Source organism: Callithrix jacchus, chromosome 2 (genome assembly GCF_049354715.1).
Source record: "Callithrix jacchus isolate 240 chromosome 2, calJac240_pri, whole genome shotgun sequence".
NCBI lineage: Eukaryota > Metazoa > Chordata > Mammalia > Primates > Cebidae > Callithrix > Callithrix jacchus.
Window position 1 is genome coordinate 46178001 of NC_133503.1, and position 22799 is coordinate 46200799.

The 22799-nt window shown below is 37.4% G+C and overlaps 1 protein-coding gene across 11 annotated transcripts in view; it reads right to left on the minus strand.

The window, feature by feature from the left end:
- JAKMIP2 (janus kinase and microtubule interacting protein 2) overlaps positions 1-22799 on the minus strand; it is a 207011-nt gene that overhangs the window by 42591 nt on the left and 141621 nt on the right. For 6 of the 11 annotated variants that reach the window (XM_078365755.1, XM_078365750.1, XM_008987363.5 and 3 more), the window contains 11 exons: positions 18909-19055; positions 18128-18268; positions 15748-15804; positions 14740-14859; positions 13671-13799; positions 11013-11096; positions 10275-10337; positions 6714-6812; positions 5407-5505; positions 3688-3741; positions 2738-2803 (listed from right to left, as the gene is read on the minus strand). In XM_078365755.1, the coding sequence (XP_078221881.1) occupies positions 2738-2803; positions 3688-3741; positions 5407-5505; positions 6714-6812; positions 10275-10337; positions 11013-11096; positions 13671-13799; positions 14740-14859; positions 15748-15804; positions 18128-18268; positions 18909-19055 (1059 nt within the window). The remainder of the gene's footprint in view (positions 1-2737; positions 2804-3687; positions 3742-5406; positions 5506-6713; positions 6813-10274; positions 10338-11012; positions 11097-13670; positions 13800-14739; positions 14860-15747; positions 15805-18127; positions 18269-18908; positions 19056-22799) is intronic. The other 5 variants (XM_078365752.1, XM_078365753.1, XM_078365754.1 and 2 more) reach the window with 2 other exon arrangements.

The following is a 22799-nucleotide window of genomic DNA, read 5'->3' on the forward strand; positions in this document are numbered from 1 at the left end:
CTGCATGGGGGAGTTCAGTGCAAGAGTTAAGATCATGAACTTTAGAACCAGACTACTTGGGTATGAATCCTGACTCCATCAACTTCAAGCTGTGTGACCTTAGGCAGTTATCTACCTTTTTTTTTTTGTGCTTCAGATTCCTTGTGTGAAATACAGTTCACAATAGCGCCTAGTCTTCAGCAGTTAGAAAGTGCCTGTCTTAAAGGAGCACAGCGCAAGTGTTGGTTCTGCTCAGTATAACTGTACTGCACCCACACAGGGCAGGAGACGTTTCTCCCGTCAATCTCTGTAGAAATGAGACACACAAGGCTATATTTCCTTTCTTTCACCTCCTCGGTCCTCATCTTCCATAGAATCAGCCTATGTTTTGTATGTAGCCCTAAACTAAGGAGATTTTTTCTTTCAATAAAGAATTGCAGCCCTTCATGATTCCAACTGCATGAGACTCTCTGGCTATCATTGCCAGATAAGCACTGGAGGCACAGACTGTGTTTCCTTCATCTTTGTGTTGTCACTGAAATAGTGTCTTGTGAGCATTCACAAATTCACAGCTTTATTCCTTCGGCTAACATGTATTCATCACCTAGTATATGCGCTGGACTGGTGTGAAAAGCTAGGGTAAAAAACAGGGGGTGGGGGATGGAGAGACACCACTATTTGCTCTCATGGGCCTTAGAGTCTAGTGGTAATTAGATGGGGAGATATGACAAACGCAGTGGACAGTGCAGTGTAATTGTTAAAAGCCACAGGAGCAGAAGCACAGGCCACCGTGGGAACATACAGCGGGAACACCTAAGGGAGCTTGGGTGAATAGGCAGGCTTCCTTATGTGTGGGGAGGTCTGATGATTAAGATTTAGCCAGGCAGAGGCAGAAAGGCAAGATGGGAATATCTTCCAGGTAGAAAGAGCAGTGTAAAGGATGAAGAGTGGAGGGGAGAGAGAGAGAGAGAGAGAGAGAGAGAGAGAGAGAGAGAGAGAGAGAGAGAGAGAGAGAGAGAGAGAGAGAGAGAATGGAGAGAGAGAAAAGGGAGAGGAGACACTAAAGAAATAGACAGATAAGGCTCAAATCCCAGGGGGTCTTTGTGCCAAATTCTAAATTTGGACGTTATGTTAGAGATCATGCAGCATTATTAATTTGCTGGGGAAAGATTAGGGAAAGTGATCAGTTCTGTAATTAAACTGTGAAGGAAGTAAGTTTTTTTAAAAAGAAGAAATCCCAGCTTTCATGTTACTTCACATGTAAATACTTCAATATGTATCTCTAACAGATAAGGCCTTTTTGTTAAAAAAAAGAAACCCCACAAAGTTATTTGTACACTTTACAAAATTAACATTAATGACTTTTGTCACCTGATACTCAATCCACATTAAATTTCTCCAGTTGACAACAAAATGTCCTTTTAAAAAAACACCTGATTTGCTTAAATTAGGATCCAAAAGAGAACCATTTCAATTATTCTTAAGCATCTTTTTATTTCATATCTATATTTCTTTGTTATCCCTGTTTTTTCTTTATGTCATTTTTTTGTTTGAGTAATAAACTGTCATTTGACCTTTAGAATTCCCTCATTTCAGATTGGAGAAAGCTGACTGCTTGCTCTCATGTTATCCAACCATGTGCACATGACTCTCAACTATTTACTGCTTCTTTCTTTCTTTCTTTCTTTCTTTCTTTCTTTCTTTCTTTCTTTCTTTCTTTCCTTCTTTCTTTCTTTCTTTCTTTCTTTTTTGAGACAAAGTTTTGCTCTTGTTACCCAGGCTGGAGTGCAATGGCGCGATCTCGGCTCACTGCAGCCTCCGCCTCCTGGGTTCAGGCAATTCTCCTGCCTCAGCCTCCCGAGTATTACAGGCACGCGCCACCATGCCCAGCTAATTTTTTGTATTTTTAGTAGAGACTGGGTTTCACCATGTTGACCAGGATGGTCTCGATCTCTTGACCTCATGATCCACCTGCCTTGGCCTCCCAAAGTGCTGGGATTACAGGCTTGAGCCACCGCGCCTGGCCGGTACTCTTTTTCAATGGAGATAGTCTCACTATGTTGCCCAGGCTGAAGTACAGTGGCTACTCACGGGCGTGATCACAGCACACTGCAGCCCCAAACTCCTAGACTCAAGTGAGCTTCCTCCCTCAGCCTCCTAAGTAGCTAGGACTAAAGGCACATACCACCCTGCCAGGCTTTGTGCATTGATTTGTGAGGTACTCTGAATACACCAATTTATCTGGCCATTTACCAGATTTAGACACAAGATGGAGCCAGAGCACAATCAGTGTTCATCTCCTGAAAGTCTGTAGCGCTTTCTCAATGAGACAGCAATGAGCCACTACTAAGCCACAGGATCAGTTGGAAGCAATTAGCATGTACACACTTGAGGAAAAGTCTATGACAAGAGCAATGCTCCAGTTTACCACCGCCCCACAAAACTCTTCTTTGTTGGTCTCCCAGTTTTGTAAGGATTGTGCAAATAATGTAATCCAGAAGGTTTTCTATTTTTGAAGAATTACACATATTTTTAAGGAATTTCAAAGGAAAAATTATTCACCCACCCCAAATCAGTGTACAGACTTTTCTTCTGGGTGTCCTCATTTTATCTGGGTTGTACTAGCCTTAAAAGTAAAATGTGTATTACGTATTCACACAGAAAGTCATGTGCAGAGGGAATGCCCTTCACACCCTATCATGCTCTTGAAGTATTAAGCCAGACAGAGATGATTTGAAATGTTTGTACGACTCATTACCTTCTCTGCCAGGGACAGCACGGTGCTGGCCTGAATGATAGCCACTTGTTCCTCATTTCTTAAATTCTGTAAAAAATAAGAAAGGCCATAAGCTGAAGATACTGATATCATTTTACCCTAAAGAAAATACTGTCTGACTGACTGCCTCAGAACATAGTGTATAAGTCTGTATAGAACCTTAATAAATTCCTATTCTGTTAAGTAATAATTCTTAACAAAGAGTTAATCAAAACCTGAAAGAAGTATATTAAATGTGATTTTTAAAAATATCTCCGTAACACCGACTTGATTCCGTGTCACTGGAGGCATACTTTATTAATAGTCATGTTATGAGAAAAACAGAAACCAAAATGGAATAAAGAACAGTCTCTTCATAGTAGTTTTGATGTAATTTTACTAATTCTGTTCTCTCCTTTGATAATTTTTCAAGGGAAAAACAGTGACTCCTTCAACCTCCAAGCACCATTCACCTAGTATCACACTAAATGGTCCTCCCACTGAATTAATGTGCCTTGACTCTGTCTGGAAGGTGTTTTTAGAAAGAAAATGGATTATAGCTTTCTGGTCCATTTTTATGGAGCTGCCAGCAACCCTAGTATTTGGCAGCCTTTGCAAATGCATGACTGATCGATTTCACACTGGATGCCTTTGAGCCAGAGTCAGACAGTAATTAGCTTTAGTCACTGGAGATGTGGTCGGCATTCAAACCTGAAACCTGCCCATGAAAAGCACTTTACCAGGTCTCTTTTCTGCCAATACCTTCCAGAGGTCCTTACAACCCCTAAGCCAAGTTGTTTGATAAATTGTAGATTCTTCCCAAGGAGCAACATCCTTAAGTGAGCATGGCATCTCACTTGCTCTTTCTTTACACATGATGCATTGTTAAGTATGTCTTGCCTCTGTTTAGGCAAATTCATATCTATACTATACTTAATCAATTCTTTACTTACCCCATTATCACCCAAGATATCAAGCTGCTTTATGAGATCAGGGATGTTCACATCCTGCAAAATTAAGCAGAGACTCATGTCAAAGACTAATGTGGCCTACTATTCCATCACTGTCTGAACACAGAGTTAGAGGAACACATTTTAGGGCCTGAAATTCCTTGGCATGTTTTCAATCCAGCACGCCTACTTTTAAGTTTCAATTTTGCCTCTTACATGCTGTATGAACTTGGGCCAGGTATTTAACAGATAGTTCTTAATTTTGCTAGTTGCAAAATGGAGATAATAAATACTTACTTCATAGGTGGCACTGATCTCCAGGATAAAGAGACTATGTATGCAGGAGTCTAGCACGTAGTAAGGACTTGAAATATTCTCATTAACTTTCTTCTCATGACTGCCAAACCTTTTTTTTTTAATTATGATAACTTTCAGGTATAAAATAGTAATAGGTAATAAATATAAAGAATCAACCAATGTCATTCTAATTAGCAAAATTCTGACCTGGTTGAATTTTGACTGCCATGTAGAAAACTATAGTGCAGTCCCCCTTTTTTAAGCTGGCTTGCATTAATTTCATCTGTTTTATTTTTACCCTGTTCCTTGAGTCAGTTTGAAGCAGCTGAACTCCATTTGAAAGAGTTCATTGGATTTGGTTGTGATTTATATGAGAAAAAAAGCACTGAAGGAAAAGGCAAAGTAAATTGTTTTCATTTAATTACAGTGAAATAAAAAAAAATTGCTTTGGTTTACAAATTACTATGCTGCCCAGGAAGGCCAGAAATTTAAACACCAGGACAATGGTTTAAGATGGAAGACAAGGAAGCACAGTTTTACTACCCAAGTTATTTCCCACTTTTTACCTTATGAGTTCCGCATTGTCCTCTTACTCATGTTCAAACAGCAGTACAATAGAGCCCTACCACTGGGAAAGGGAAAGCCTAGCTCAATTTCATAAGTAGAGAGAAAGCAACTGAAGCAAGTATATTTGGCAGCTCAGAATGGGAGCAGGGAGGGCCATGCAGAAGGTAAGGAGAGACCAGAAATAGCAGGCAGCATCTCAGCTTTACCCAAGGAACAATATTCACACTGTGATTTTACTACGCTTAAGGACAATGTATTTCCCCAGGGACAGAGCCACCTCAATTCAACTCTAGTGTTTAAAATGTATCCAGTAGCACTAAAAAGAGAATTATATTCTATTTAATATGCAACCTGTTATAAACCCTTAGCCTTCCAAAAGAGGGATCCTCCCTAAATTAAACACATCAAAAGAGATGGTGAACTAGATGATTTCAAAGCCTCTTCTAACTTTGCAATTCCATGATTCTGAATTCCATAGCACCTAGAATGGCTCCATAAAGGGAATCAAACTGTGTTATCTGGCAGACTTGAAATCTATTTCTTGAAGTATTAAATTGATTTCGCATTTCTCCCAGGTAATTAAGGCTAATTTTGATTCTGCATTTTTATTTGTATGATGCTGTTCTAAAGAATCATGGATGCCTGTGTTTTTTACTGTTATCATTTATACATCTGTCACCACATTAAAAAATTCTATTAATTTTCTAGCAGATGTGACTGTTTTCAGTTACTACATGGTTTGTATCAAAATGATGACATCCAGTGACTAAAAGACAAAATAGTCATGAGCAACCTCCCCTTTTCCAATTCCCAGTTTTTCTAATTTCTAAAAACATAAAAAATTAAATATCTGCCTACCTTAACACCTTCCTTCATACAGTAGATCTGTAGAGCACTCACACCATCTGAGAATGGGTGAATTTGGAGATTAAATGGAGGGGATCGTCTCTCTCTCTCCTTGAAATTCAGTGAAGAATATGTGGAAATTAAAAAAAAAACTGATTAAACACTAAACCAGTGGTCTCTTTATGCTATTTCAACAGTTTATTAATCTAATTTGGCAAAAAGAAAAAAATTCAAACTCAAGATGTTCATGATTAAATGTAATGGAAAAAACTGACTAGTCAACTAAAAGATTGAGAAGAAGAATTTACAGATGGTGTCATCCATTCTTGCAAACTTTTTGATCAGGGAAATGCAGTAAGTGGAGCTCCAGTTTAAACTGTATGAATATTTGGAGCTTTCAAATATCATACTGTGGTCTTGCCATGAAGTTTTATGGCGCCTAACAGCCTTTTGCATATTCAAGCTTTATAAGTAAGATATGTGGGCTACAAAAGAATGACTTTTCCTCACTGAAGCCTACTAACACCTAACTTTTTATCCAGACCTAATTTGAAATAACCTCTAGAAGAAATAACTGGCAAAATAACAGAAGTCAAAAGGGAATTTTTCTTATACCTTTATAAGTCAACATACACTGAATCAGATCCTAAGTCAGATTTTGCAGGATACACTCAAAATCTGATGTTTCTATGTTTTACTTTCAAAATACAAAGCAATACCTTTGAAATTTGGTCAGATTAATAAAGATGTTTTCTAATCTGACCTGAAATTTGGTCTTTATTAATCTGACCTGAAATTTGGTCAGATTTTCTAAGGCAAGTTACCTTGATTCTTAGCCTTTTTTTCCAGAAATGCATTAGAGACTAAAACGTTTACTTATAAATTCACATTTACCTTCAAAATATTTTTACATAGAGCACATTTTGAAAAATAATTCTTAAGTAATATGTATTAATAGTCAAAATTCAATGAAAGATGGACATGAGTATTTAAAAACAATGAAATATTGAGGATGGTGAAATCTATTATTTAACTTATTTAAGAATTATTTATTAGTCTTGCTTATAAAGATAGTGGTGTTGAAATGCACAGTGTCTAAGCAGACAGTCTGGAGTTGCATCAAGGCTTCACCACTTACTAGTTACAGGACTTAGGCAAATTACTCACTCTCAGTTGCCTCTGCTATGTAATCTTGAGGGTGATTGTGAGGTCCAATGAGAGTCCGAATCTGAAATGCTTAACTCAGCCCCTAATTCCTCAGTGTGCTCAGTGCATGTTTATCGTTATGATTATTTTTATTATCATCATCATTTCCTTACTTCTAGCTCTAGGTTTCGAAACTCCAGCAGCTCATTCTGGTCTCTGGCGTCCTGTAGTTCCTGTTGTAACCGGTGATTTTCTGCCTCCTGTTTTTCTATCTAATAAAGTAAATCCTGAAGTTAGGTAAGCATGGCAAAAGGCACCTACAACTTTGCAAAGCAAGCATGAATAGTGTTCGGTTTACTCAGTGAATACGTCTTCCAGACCATCAAAAAAATTCCCAAGTAGATGTGAATAAAATAAGTCTTTGGCTTTCCTTCTAGTTATTCTTCAGTTGAGTTTTTGAGTCACAGAGAAAAATGCCAGAAGACGTCTCTGTTCCTTGGAATTAAAATCTAGGAGTTCTCGGAATAGTGAATCTGAGAATACTCATTTTGCCCTTGTGATGGGTCAGAGACAGTCGGAACCAAATTTAATGGTATACATAGAGGGATGGATACTTCTCATTTCTTGAGTTGTATTTGTTACAGAATTTTTTTTTAAAAAGCTCTCATGATATACAAAACTTTGCTGAATTTCAATTACTACAGAAGAAACCAGCTCTTTAACACTGAATTCAAAAACTTTAACAGATTACCACCTAGCTTTCCCGTTTTAAATATTATCACTGTCATCGCTGTACAAACACACTCACACATGATCATGCAAACACTAGAATCTAGAAAATGTGGCCTACCCAATGAACTGACTACTCCAGGAACTCTGTGTCTCCTCATCTCTGCCTGAAAATGACTTACCTCATCTCCTTTTCTATGTGAGAAAATTCTATACTTCTTTAAGCACCTTAAAACTAAGCTCTTAAACATAGAGCTTAAACAAGCTCTACTGTCCATAAGACAGTACTTCCCTAATCAACCCATTCAGAAGTGACACCTCTCCTTTTATTTTCCTCTAGACTTTCTTTCTTTTCTTTCTTTTTTTTTTTTTTGAGATGGAGTCTCTCTTTTGTAGCCCAGGCTGGAGTCCAATGGCACGATCTCAGCTCACTGTAACCTCCACTTCCTAGGTTCAAGCGATTCTCCTGCCTCAGCCTACCAAGTAGCTGGGATTACAGGTGCCCGCCACCATGTCTGGCTAATTTTTTTGTATTTTTAGTAGAGATGGGGTTTTGCCATGTTGGTCAGGCTGGTCTTGAACTTCTGACCTCAGGTGACCCACCCACCTTGACCTCCCAAAGTGCTGGGATTACAGGGGTGAGCCACTGGACCTGGCCTTCTTCTAGACTTTCTTACAGGACCTCTTGTATAACTTGAGGAAGCATGGATTTCAGTTAGCTATGTACAAATGCACCTTCCCCTGTAGACAGGGTTCATGTCTGAGTCATCTTTGGATTTTAAGGGATCAGGAAATCTTTATGAGTACAATGGATTTGGGGCTTCCCTTAATATTAGCTGTGTGGGTGGGCATTACATACAGTAAATATTTAAAATCTTGAATTTAAAAACACAAACCCAGGGTCTTTTTAACATAGGATGAATCTTACTTTCCCAAATATATACATTTGAAGTTAAATATTTAGGTTCATTGTCATTTCTGCCATCCTTTTATTCTTAGAAGCCTGAGTTTAAAAATTCCCCCACTAGCCCAAAGAGATTAAGGCTAATGGAAATAAGATAGAAGACATAATGGGAATCTTTTTATTTTATGATAAAGAAATATAGTAACACTTTTATTTCTGGGCATCTTTGAAACTATTAGGAAAAGAAAGGGAAATAATGAGAAATTATATGACATTAATTAATGTAGTCAAGTTTTCTACCCCAGATATTTGTGGCCTAGTAAACTTTCAAAAGTTTGTAGAAGTTAACTTAGATTATAAAGGAGATTCTACTTCCTAGAATCTTCTACTGAATCAGTGGTGGAATATTTGGAGAGATTGCTGGTTCTGGTGGTTAATGAAACAATTAGATCAGTGGTTCAGATTGTAATTCATAGACCAGGAACAATGCCAACAAAGTTTCTTTATAGGGCCCCTCAACCTTCCTGAAAACCCCAGTTCTCGATTTTTGAATACCTGCTCATCCTGTATATGACATATACATCACCCGTACATCTATGTGACGTACACATCAGTTCTGTCTCAGCATGCAAAGTATGAGATAGGATGTCTTCACTTTGCCACACTAGAGGGTAGGATAAGCATCTTTTTCTTCCTTCTCATGCTTACCAGCCAGGATGTTATGGTTAATATTTATTACTTGTCAAGGATAAGAAATATTCATAGAAACCATTCTAAAATAATTTCTGCATAACTTTGGATTGACCCACATAATTATTCTTCCCTTACACAACTGGGCTTTTGAATTCTGTTTTTGTCAAACATAATATAAGATTATTTGGTAATTTAAATTAGCCAGGTTTGATGGCACATGCCTGTAATCCCAGCTACTTGGGAGGCTGAGGCAGGAGAATTGCTTGAACATGGGAGGTGGGGGTTGCAGTGAGCTGAGATTGTGTCATTGCACTCCAGCCTGGGAAACAAGAGTGAAACTCCATCTCAAAAAAAAAAAAAATTACGTTGTAATATTTCGCTAGATTTGTAGAAGGTAAATAACAAAGGAAAGCCACCTTTGAACTGAAAATGTGTTATGTTTAATTACCCCTACGTTCAGACAACCAAAATTAATTATATCTATTCAAGTCTAAACTATGTTTTAGTTTCTTAATTTGTTGAATAATTTCCTGGAATACTGTTTTGTGCTTTAAAAACAGTATTCATCTAAAAAAAATTCTTTCTTTAAAAAAAAAAAGAAGAAGAAGAAAGACTCAGGCTTAATAAAAAGACTAAAAGTGAGAATCTACGTCTATGCTAGGTTTTGGCATGGTCTTGGAGTCACGCTATCACTTCTTCGCACAAAATAACAAATTCTATTCATAGAGGATTGTTGTTTGTTCATTTGTTTTTTGAGATGGAGTTTTGCTTTTGTTGCCCAAGTTGGAGTTCAATGGCGCAATCTCGGCTTACTGCAACCTCTGCCTCCTGGGTTCAAGTGATTTTCCTGCCCCAGCCTCCCAAGTACTTGGGATTACAGACATGTGCCACCACACCCAGCTAATTTTTTGTATTTAGTAGAGACAGGGTTTCACCATGTTGGTCAGGTTGGTCACAAATTCCTGACCTCAGGTGATCACCCACCTCAGCCTCCCAAAGCGCTGGGATTACAGGAATGAGCCACTGTACCCGGCCCTCCTAGAGGTTTTTTTTTTTTGTAGACAACCACACAGGATGTGTGTGTGTGTGTGTTTGTGTGTGTATGTGTGTGTGTGTGTTTACATATATGCACAGTATATATATGTATGGCTAACAAATCAGGAGGTTTCAGGGATCACATCCTTTCAAGTCTGCACAATGCCCAGTGCAGAGCCATGCACACATGCCACTTCACTGATGGTGATGGCGGTGACAGGGATGCGGTTGAGCACGCAGCCGAGGACAGAGCAGCGCCAGAAAAGCCTCCCCTTCCCCTGGCCCCTGTGCCACTCCTGAGAGCACCCCCTGCTGCTCCTGGATCTCTCATGATTTTCTCCTTTGCCCCACTAGGGTGTTACGCCCAACATACCTTTTCTAAAAGCTCCTGGTTTCTCTTAATGAAAAGTTGTTTATCTTCTACCCAGTGTGAATCCTGTTTGACAAAGAATATTGCGCAGTCAGCATTTCAGAGTGGCACGAAAGAGCCTGTGTCTTCAAACCACTTTGCCAGAGCTGCCTTCTCCCCACACTGTTTGTTTGCCTGCCAAAGACTGGTAAGTAGCACCCACCCCTGCCAGCTCCTTCAAAGACATTAAGACCAAAGTTGCCTGGAAAATTTAACCCCCTTTTCATCATCACTCCCTATGTCTACCTTTTCCAGTTTGAATAATCCAGGACCAGACTTCTGGGGACTCAGAAGTGACCACACAGGCAAAAAGTGAAAAGGGTCAGAATGCACACAGGCTAGATACATATGGATGGAAAACATTAAAATGCAGAAATGTAGCATAGAGGCAGAGAACGCAGCTGGAGAGGTGGGTCTTGGTCTTAGCAGCTCATGACAACTCTAGGCTATTTGTACAGGGCTCTTCGTCCTCTGGCATTCTCTCTCTTGCCCAGCCTCATTCACTGTTATGGCTGGGTTCATATTCTGCCCAGAGAAACACCAGGGACAGAAATACAGAGTTGAGCGTTCTAACACATTTTGAGAAAGATCACTGTGGAGAGCCAAGCTGTGTCCTGGATGCGGCCCATGCACAGGTGAGCTAGAGGAAGGTCAGATTAAATTGTCTGCATCTGCAGAAGAGCTAAGCAACCAAATGCCTACCTGCCCTTTCTGAGCCAGAGTCGCTTCCAGGTCTTCAATTTTGGCTTTATACCTCAGCACCTCTGCTTGGAGCTGTTCTTGAGCCTGGTGAGATCAAAATCCCAGAACTCAACAAGTGAAATAATCATTAAATATCCTTCTTGACTAGAACTCAACAAGTGAGAGAGAGAGAGAGAGAGAAGAAAAAAAGAATAATTTTCTATGACACAAGAATCTTCCTGACCTAAATTCTTGTTTAAAACTCCCGGTAGCATTCTTTATTTTCAGGTTAATATTCAAACTATTAGAACTCCCATTATATTTCCAATCTTTTCCTAATACTCATCAACCCAGGGTCAAACCCTTACACACTGGTATAATCCTTGCTTCCTAAATATGCCTTGTAATTCTCCACTCTTCTCTTTATTTGAATGATTTCCCTTTCATAAAAGCTTTGTTCCATTTTGCCTCCCCACATTTCTTTCCATCCTTATTTATTTATTTTTTTTTGTGAGACACAGTTTCTCTCTGTTGCTCAGGCTGACATGCAGTGGCATGATCTCAGCTCACTGCAACCTCCACCTCCTGGGTTCAAGCAATTATCCCGCCTCAGCCTCCCAAATAGCTGGGATTACAAGTGCGCGCCACCACACCCAGCTCATTTTTGTAGTTTTAGTAGAGTTGGGGTTTCACCATGTTGGCCGGGCTGGTCTCAAACTCCTGACCTCAGATGATCTGCCTGCCTCGGCTTCTTAAAGTGCTGGGCTTACAGGCGTGAGCCACCGCACCTGGCCTTTCCATTCTTTCAGAGCAAACTTTGTGCCTAAATTTAAATCCTCGAATCAATTTCTCTCTGTCATATTTTGTGTGTCTGTATGTATAAGGAGTTTTGAATACTGATCTTGTATGGAACAACCTTCTTGTCCTGTGTGATTTAGCCTAGTAATTTGTTTCCTGCCTGTAAACCATTTTTGTTTTTTTATAATCTAGATAGGTTTTTCAGTACAAGGTTGAATAAAAACAGCAATGATACATATCCTTATTCATGGTGAGGTGAATATTTCTTTTGATTACGAAATATTACATTTATCTTTATCAGGTCCAAAAAATGCCGAATTTTGCTAAGATTTATTTTAACTGTGAATCAGGTTGACTGTAACCTATTTTTTATTGTACCTAATTATATCTTTTGTTTTCAATGATGCTTTCATCAGTATTATTTTTTAATTTCTAATCTCTTCAAATTTACTCTGTTGTTTTTTTTCCTAACATCGTTATCTTTTAGATTAGTTTGCTCAGAATGGTAAGTTTTTCTGACTTTAATGGCCAGAGATAATGCTAAACCTTTATTTAGATAGAAGAATTAGATGAAACAGGGAGGAAGCTCCAAAAACTAAAAGGGGGACATATGCTATTATTTTAACTGCCCAATCCATGTTGGTAAGAACACTTAATCACAAATATCATAGCACTGGGGCATATACATAACAATAAACAGACACATTCTTTTGTAATGATTGCTTGCCTGTTTTAAATCTGTGTTTTTAAAAAACCTGTGTATTTACTTATATATGTGTATATGCATGCTACTGTTTAAAAATTTATAACTGTTACAGCTCTCCTTTCCCACTTAACAATAGTAGTTGTACAAAACTCCTCAGTGCATTTTAGACCCTCCAGAAAGACAGAAGGATGAAATCCCTGGGTGGTCTGGGTGGTCATGCTCCCTTTTGACTCATGTAAATTTACCTACGAGGTAATTATAGCCTGGTGACTGTGACTGTAAAGTCACAAGGCTAGGTTTAGGTTTATATTCCCAAGTATATCATCGTAGGCTATATCCCAGCCTTGTGACTTTAGGTAGATAATTTAACTTTACTAGGCTACATTTAACTTCTACTAAGCTGTAATTTCCTCTTCTGTAGAAAGAGGATAATAATTGTATCTAGCTCCTAGTGTTGTTTCAGGATTAGATAGATAATGCATGTAAAGTGTTCAGCTCAATGCCTGGAACACAGCAATAAATATTAAGAATTAGTATAGTACATGCCTATCTTATCTTTTCTTTTTGTTGAAATAGGCTCATGAGAGGCAGTTATGCTATAAAGGAACGAACATTTGACCCAGTAAAACTTAAGTTGTAATATCAGCTTTGCCATTTACTATTTGTGCAATTTGGGGTGATTCAGTTAACCCCTCTGAGTCTCAAATCCCTCTTTTGTAAAATATCTGCCTTGGGGGCTGTCACAAGGGTTAAGGGAGATATTGTCTGTGAAAATTCTGGTAAGCTGTCAAACGTAAATGCTGTTCACTTAATAACTAAGAGAAGAAATGGGCTCATTATTGCTTTTGAAAGATAAAAACATTATTTTAAGCAACAAACTAAAAAATGGCTTAACAAAATCCAATATTGTCTAGCTTTGAAAATGTATGTTTTCAAATAGCAAGAATAAGAACTATGTACTCAACTATCTTTAAAGGAACAAAAGCACTGATCTAAGCCCGTTCTAATATATCTGGCTTCAAGGTTTGTTGACATAAAACCTATACCAGTTCAAAAGTTGCGGAGAAGAGAAGAGTACAGGGAAAGTTGTCCTACTGATATTTTTATGTCCATGGTACTTTTATGCTGTGACTGCTGCATGCTAATTCAGAGCACTCTCACAGATACACACTAACCTTGGCTTCTCTTTCAGCGTCAATGATGCCTCCCGTCTGCTCCTGTAAGAGGGCATAAGCTCTTTGGAGGGCCTGATATTCTTTTGTTAATTGTCGAAATCTTAGTTCAGATTCTTCAGCTGCTAAACTCTTGAGGTTAAAAGAAAAGCACCAAAACAATTGTGTTATGTTCAAGTCCTGTGTTCAATGTGAAATACTAACATTTGACCACTTTTTAAACAAGTAGAAGGTTTGTTTGGCAGTCTATTTGATTTTATTTTTAGCTCTAAATTATATATCTGGGCACAAATACTGTAATAGTTTCAAGTTGGACACTGCAGAAATACGTAAATATTTATTTTAGTAAAAGAAGCATTTACCATTTGATAACATTTCTCATTGTTAATCATTTGGGTTCCAAATGAGAAAAAGTCATATCCAGATTTTGATCCTAAATTTGAGGAAATGATACCCTAGAATTTTACTCTAATTTCTTTTCAATATGTTCATCTCCAACAACTTGTTTCTTTTCCCCCCAGATAAATCCTAAAAGTTGTTTTATTGCTTTAGATCTTAACTTCAGGATATAACACTATCAACAGGGAATTTTTGGGAAGGAATGAAGACTGGGGTGTTTCACTTTTAAAATCTCGAGTCAGGAGTTGCATGGTAGGGTCCAGAATTTTCATCATAACTGAGCCCTCTAGATCATTCTGATGAGGGTGATCCACAGAGCACACTTCACTCACGAGTGTCCCAGACCACATCCAAAAGCCTGTTAAGCTTGCTCTGTGGTTCCTACCTTCCCTAGATAAAGAATCTTGGAAAGTAACTTTCGTTTTGAAAGAAGTCTTCAAATTAGAGAGCTGAACTTTTGAGAAATTTCTAAAAGGTTTGCCTGTTTTCAAGAGATAACAACGCACTGTCTCAAAATTGGTTACTATTATCACCATTATGAGATATGGTTTATAGTTTGTATAAACTTTGTGCTGTTTATAAAGGAGATAAAAAGCATTCTGCTTTTTCTCCCCACTTAAATCAAAGATTTGGTGACAACATCACCCCTGGCTAGAGATGTAGAAAAGCTTACTTCATCCAGGTCATCATCGGGAGTAGCTGGTGTTCTGTCTGTTCTAAATGAGGCCATGGATGATGTCTCCGAATCCATAGAGTCCTCATCATAGCCAATAAATGGGTCTAAAACAGGCCTCTGAATAGAGCGAAAGTACATATTTACTGGCACAGCTAAAAGTAGGGAGAGTTAAACGTTAAAATACTGTCAACTAGCATACATGTAAACGAACATAGAAGACATGGATCCCCAATGCTTCTTTGTTGAAATAAAAACATTAGGCACAAACATAATAATTCCAATAAGTGTTTCTCTAATATTATTTCACTTCTGACATCTTCAAGAAAATTTCATTTAGCATTTTTCATAGAAACACTGAAGCCTCTTTCATATACATGTTATATCATGATGAGCTAATGTGGTTTACTCTTTCCTGTATTTAAACGACAACCCAAGGACTTTGAAAACTCAGGTGTCTACGTGATGGAGATGGTCAAATCTTAAGTCTTGTCAGCCAAGTCCTCATCAAAAACAAATGATATACTTAGTAAAAACAAAAATAAAAATCAAACAGACTAAATAACAAAACTTTGTGGGTTATAAGAGGCTATACAGATATTGGTGGATTGGGAAGATCATTATCAATAATATTGTCTGAATGAATAATAAAAATGTATTAATACTGTTCAGTGGGAGGCATCAGATCATGTATATTTCTTGAATATTCTTGGAGTATGACTCTCCAACTTGTCAGGTAATCCTTTCTAAGTCAAACCTAGTGGCATCTCCATTTAGAGAAACTCATATTAAGGCAAACCCTTTCAGGTTAAAATTTACAACAGAATCATTTTTAGACTTCAAAGAAATGTCAACAGAAAAGATTTTCTTCTAGCGAATAAAGCCCATGGTTTGCTACAAGAGTTCGGGAACATCTGATTCATCACATCTTTGCAGGAAGATTCCATGCCAAGACTCATATCTCTGGCTGTTTGCGGCGAATGCCTGATAACCTTGATTTCTTATTACCTTAATTGGCTTGGAGCTTCTTCTATGCTTTCTTCTGCGGATGAGCTTTTCTCGGTCCTGAAAACAAATGAAAGATTTTTCCAGTTCCAGAATTGGTAGATATTTCTCTATAGTTTTTTTGTTTTTTTCAAAGACAGAGTATTTTTTCCTTTAAGGCATTATATTTAGAATAGAATAAGACTTTGTTTTTTTAAATTTTGGCAACTTTTGGGATTGATACTCAAATATATTCAAAATAAGAACCTTCTACAACTACTCCTGATGACTTATGTGGATCAAGGAGCCTCATGATCAGAAAGTGTACTGTGTTCCTAATCAGAATCCTTTGTTTTGTGCCCGAAAATCAAGTAGCTATGAAAATAGTTACTCATATTCCTCCAAAGCACAGTACGTTAGTTCTCCTAGATCCAAAATTACTTAAAATTTGTGTTAAAAAATATCATTTCACAATAAAGTAAAACCGTATTCTTTTCATTTAGTCATTTGAAATGCATGGAAAACTGTCTTTTGCCTATTTTTGGATCCTTGTTCTCACCTGCAGTCCCTGAAAATAGGACAGGGAACAGAGTGTCTAGTGGGTTGGAGCCATTTAGTGTTTCTGTTTTGTTTTCAGTTTTCAAAAATTTTTCTGGGAATCTCAAAGAATGCCTAGAAATATTGATTAATTTCATGATTTATTGTTGCTGTGAATGGAGACATCCAGGGAATTTGGGGTTATTCACTAAGTCCTCCATGTATTTACTGTACAAATTCAAACTAGATAGAGCGTCTTTTGGAAAGTCTGATGAGTATGCCTAAATAGCCCAAGATTCTGTAAAAAACTTACAGCTTAATCTCAGGATACTCAAAGCCAGGCAAATTCCTGGGCTCATGAATCTGTAAAATTTATAAGCTATTAGGATGTGAAAATGAAATGAGGAAAACAGGGAGCCCACATTTAATAAGTAATCTGATTTAAGCCAGTGGTGTTTAGGCTTTTTAAATTTTTTTCACCTTTAAGAGTAAAAATGCCACCTCTATATATGAGACTGTTTCAATTAATACATTTTTGTACTGATTAATAGTGAGTGTTAATTTCATTGGACTGAAGGATACAAAGTATTGTTTCTGGGTGTGTCTGTGAGGGTGTTGCCAAAGGAGGTTAGCATTTGAGTCAGTGGACTGGGAAAGGGAGACTCACCCTCAATCTGGGTGGGTACCACCTAATCAGCTGCCAGCTCAGCCAGTGGCCAGATTAAAAAGCAGGCAGAAGCACATGGAAACACTAGACTGGTTTAATCTCCCAGCCTACATCTTTCTCTTATTTATTCCTGCCCTGGAACATCAGACTCTAAGTTCTTCAGCTTTGGGATTTAGGTTGGCTTCCTTTCTCCTCAGCTTGCAGACAACCTATTGTGGGACCGCACCTTGTGATCGTGTGAATCAACACTTCTTAATAAATTCCCCTTTATGTATACATCTATCCTATTAGTCGTCCATCTAGACAACCCTAATATAATTATATATTAAAATTACCTACCTAGTCGAATGTATTCATTATAACATATAGTCAACATAGAAATTTTAAAAAGGATGAATCATAAGTAATTATAAACAGAAGCTATACCCTTTCTTTCCCTCAGTGGCAGTGAATCGATTTTCTCACCCTACTCTGGAGACTATTGCCTAACTCCCCCTTTGCTATTCAAATCTTTAGGCCTTGACTTGGTTCTGAAGTGAGGGCAACCAAAGATGTCATTCACAGAACAAAGATGGAGAGGCAAAGAAGAAAACCCAAAGGCATCTAGAGGTCTTAGTGCAAACTTAACTAGTAACATAAACCTCAGCCAAACTCGGATGGAAGGAATAACTCCTCCACCCACTCAGCAGGTACTGAAGTAATGATCAGAAAATCTGGACTGAAATTTGAGTTCTGTTATATAATTATATAGTTGCTGTTTATCCAATAAGTATTTATTAAACTGTAACTATATGCTAGACACTGAATTGCGATCTGGGAAACAAGAGATATATGTGATGTTGTTGTCATAGACAACATATTAAGTCTCTGAGCCTCAGGATCTTGCTACTGGAAGGCAATTACAAGACACACCCACGATACCTACAGACTTACACCACAACACATTTAAAAGTTCTTTTAATGTACTTTGCTGTTATTATTTGTGCCACCAAATTAGTTAACAAAGGATTATAATTTAAAAGTTGTAAAGCAGTTTAACAATATAGAATATTGGAATGTACCCTCTAGAACAAAATTACGTATTGAACACATGAACTTGGGCCTCTGGAGTTAATCTAAAATTAACTGATTTCAGTATACATTTTGTTGGCTACTTGTCCTTGGGAACAACTTAGGGTTTACAGATTGATTGACACGTACCCTTGTGAGCTCATCAATAATGTTCTGTTGCTCAATGACCTGAAGTTTTAGGAACTCTGTTTCTTGCTCTTCATTAGCTTGGTCGAGGTCATTCAGAGATTTTAATTTCTTCAGGGGTGGATGGGATGTTATTTTTTCTCTCTGAATTGGAAAAGAAGAAAGTACAGGTGAAGTCTTTAAAAATCTCAAACTTTGGTTGTTAAAATATCTGTAGAAAGTTAATGATGCTCCAGCTAAATCTGAAAATTACACAGCCTGAATACACACACACCAACTAAATCCTCAAGCACATTTTATCTGGCATAATAAATCATCATTGGAAATTGTCTGAATATTTCTATAGATATATTGAAAGTCTATTAAGAAGTACATTAGCATATCACTTGTCCATACATAACACAAGTAATGGTATCCATTTTCCAACCATCATGCACGATCTTAGAAGACAAGATGTGCCTAGGATATAGATCTGTAAATAGCATGTTAGTGAAGTCATGGAAGGTTTCTGTGGCTATGTCAAAGCTTTCCTTCTCCATTTCCGAGCTTTTGGAAAGCATGCAAATTCCTGGAAGCACTCCTACAGTTTTACAAATATAGAAACCTCATAAAATTCAGAGCCAGCAAACTTCTCTTGCTTTCTTTATTAAAGCTTCCTTGCTTACATAAGGAAAAATCCAAATAGCATTGTATTTTAAAAAGAAGCTGAGAAATAGCAGTAAGTCCCGTTATTGGAGTAATATAATCAAGGAGGGTGCAGATTCGCAGAGTCTGTGATACACACCATTTCTAAATTTTCCTTGGTAACGGCTTTTAGTTTTTCTTCCATGCGCTGCAAGGACACCATCAGTTCATCATTTCTCTTGGCGAGGCACTTGTTCCTTTCCAGGAGAGGTTTACATTGCTTTTCGGTTTCCCGCACGCGTTTTAACTGGGAAGAAATAAGTTAAGATTTGTGTCTTGTGTTTGAAGGACATGGGGGCAGGGAAGTAAAGTGGTGGGAGTGAAAGCATCTCTGGAGCCGGCACTGTCTGCTTCACTATGTGGCTCAGGACTGACCACTGATATTTCAGTTCTTCATTTAACAGACTGATGGCCGTCTTTTCAGTTTTCTCTAATGGCCTTTCATCACAGCCTTCATAACCCCATATCGATTCATTATCTTAAGGAAAGCACTGCAGACACTGGTTTTGGAAATGCTCCAGATGACCTGCTCTCCTTGCTTTCTTTTGCTTCCCCCACCCGTTACCCCACCATGCTCAGCTGCATTCTCTGCACCCGGAATTACCTTCATTAGCTCAGAGATAAAGGAGCTCACCCAAATCACTACGGGTCACTAAATATTGCAACCAGGACCTGAATCCAAACCTGGTTATCTCCAAAGGTCATTCTTTCAGAGATCTTGTGGAGATCTCCTGACTCACACTACAGCTGTTATTTTAAAAGAAGTTTTATTGAGGACAAAACCTCACATAAGTTTGAAACTCTATCAATGTTTGTGTTTAAGGATATAGAATTCTCCCCATGCTTAGTTAAGTATGACTGTATCGCTATCCACCCATGATTAAGAGTGATCATAGTCTCATTTGCTTGGTTAGTCTAAAGCAGGGTTTCTCAGTCTTGGCATCTGTGAATTTTTGAGCCAGATGTTTTCTGATGTGAGGTGTCCTGTGCATTGGTGGTTGTTTAGCAGCATCCTTGGCCTCTGCTTGTTAGATGTCAGTAACACTCTGCTGATTGTAACCACCAAAAACATCAGATATTGCCAAAATCACTTGTAGTTGGGAACCACTGGTCTAAGTTTATGAAAATTGTCTTGGGGTGATAGTTAATAGTCCTCCCCTTTACTTATAAAACTCTCCTGTTTGTATATTTCATAATCATCCTATACACAATAAATTTACATTTTCAGCTTCTCATGATTAGCTTATTCTTTTCATACCAATTCTGAAAGTGAACATGTATTGGGAGAGGAGCAAAGAAAAAGGAGGGGTGTATCAGAAATATTTGAGAAGACTTTTTAAAGTACTCACTCCTGTTCTTAAGCGTCTAAGATTTTGGGAAGTGCTGAGGTAGGAGACTTAGCTACTTATGAATGTTTGTAAAACCTAATCTTATGATTCTTAAGCAGCACTTCCACAAATCCATCTCAGTCTCAATTTAAGAACTCCATTTCTTTTTTTTTTTTGAGACGGAGTTTCACTGTTGTTACCCAGACTGGAGTGCAATGGCGTGATCTCTGCTCACTGCAACCTGTGCCTCCTGGGTTCAAGCAATTCTCCTGCCTCAGCTTCCCGAGTAGCTGGGACTACAGGCGTGCATCACCATGCCCAGCTAATTTTTGTATTTTTAGTTGAGACGGGGTTTCACCTTGTTGACCAGGATGGTCTCCATCTCTTGACCTCGTGATCCACCCACCTCGGGCTCCCAAAGTGCTGGGATTATAGGCATGAGTCACCGCACCCAGCCTCCATTTCATATTAAAGGACAAAACTGGATTTATTTTTATAAATAATCTGACTTAGTCCTGAAGCATTAATGCCTTAGTCCTTAGTGCCTGAAGCATTAATATTAAATATTGTATACATAAAAGTATAATAAGTTATTCTACTAGGTTCACTATTTTCATTTGTCTCTTTTGAAGGTCAATGATGTGAGTTTTAAATATTTAAATTTACTTATTAATGCTACCCGTAGAAAATGCAAATATGCACAAAGAAAATATCTATAATTTATTATATCATATGTCAATAACCATAGTTCCACAATACCAAAATATTCCTTTTAAGATATACCTTAAGTAAAACACAGGAAGGTTGAAAACATAGTGTGTATATGTATATATGTGTATGAATATGTATGTATATATGTATGTGTATATGGCTGTACATACATGTATATATACACACATACACATATACATTCACACTAACACTAAAACAAAAGTCTGATACAGTTCAACTAAGAACAAAGACTTTAAGTCAAAAAGTACTACCAGAGGAGAAAAATGCATAATAATTAAAGGGTCAATACACACACAAAAAATACAACAATTATTAATTTATATTCATCTAGTAACATAATATCTAATATATTATATATTACAAATGTATATTATATGTTCTATATTCATATAAAGTAAAATTGAAAGAACTGAGAAGGATATGGACAAATCTATTGGGAGAACAAGCAGACAAAAATATCAGTAAGAATTTAGAAAATTTTAAACAAGATTATTAACAAACTTCAATTAAATTGCAACTAATAATTATAGAATATGCCTCCTTTTAATGTAAACATGTAACATTTCTAAAATTTTGACTGTATGTGGAGGTCATAAAGCAAATCTCAACAAATTCTGAAGGAATAAAATATACAAAGTACATTCTCTGAGTATAGTTAGAATTAAGGCAGAAATTGATACCGGAAGGATAACTCAAAAATCTCTAAATGTTTTGAAATTAAGTCATATACTTCCAAGTGACCCATATATGAAAGGAGAAATTACATGATATTAGACAAAATTAAGAAATAACAATATATTATACTAAAGCAAGGATTAGAGGGACAATTACAGCCTAAAAATCATGTATTTTAAAAAAGCAAAGATGGAAAATAACTCTTTTATGAAACTAGCTCTATTAAAGTAAAAAATGTAAGCCATAGAACAAGATAATTTAAATGCAAATGTACCACAGGTAATGATAATGATAAAAAATCTTAATAGTAACTTAATAGTAACTAAAACAATAAAGGCAGCATAACAGAGAATGGGCAAAAGACTAAGGGCAAATTATAAAAAATATCTGAAAGGCTAGTATATATTTGAGAAGTTACCCTATCTTCTTAATAATGAGGAAAATTAAAACCCTAATGTAAGGTGTAAGAGTATACCTTACATCCATCAGCATGACTAACAATTATTGTTCTATGTTGGAACATATATGGAGAAACTACCACTTTCATTCATGATTGGTGGGAGTTGTGACAACTTACTGTTTGGTAATAACTACTGATACTGACTACACCCATACTCCAACATCCAGTAATTCTACTCCTCTGTATATTTCACCAGAAATGGGCAAATTTTTTCACAAAAGAAATGTAGAAGTACTGTTATTTTCAAAACAGCTCAGAAATTTTAAGGAACAACATAAATGTCCATTAACACTAAAATGGGTGAGTATATTGTGATATTTGAATACTACAGAGAAATGAAAATGAATGAATTCTACATGCAACACAATGGATAAATCTCACAAACATAAGGCTGAGTAAAGAAGCAGAAGTCAGGCCGGGCGCGGTGGCTCAAGCCTGTAATCCCAGCCCTTTGGGAGGCCAAGGCAGGCGGATCACGAGGTCAAGAGATTGAGACCATCCTGGTCAACATGGTGAAACCCCGTTGTTTATTTGTAAAAATACAAAAAATTAGCTGGGCATGGTGGTGCATGGCTGTAATCCCAGGTACTTGGGAGGCTGAGGCAGGAGAATTGCCTGAACCCAGGAGGCGGAGGTTGCGGTGAACCGAGATCGCGCCATTGCACTCCAGCCTGGGTAACAAGAGTGAAACTCCATCTCAAAAAAAAAAAAAAAAAGAAGCAGAAGTCAGATAAAAAAGAGAAAATATTGTATGATTCAATTTACAAAAAAAAAATTAAATGGTGATAGACATCTA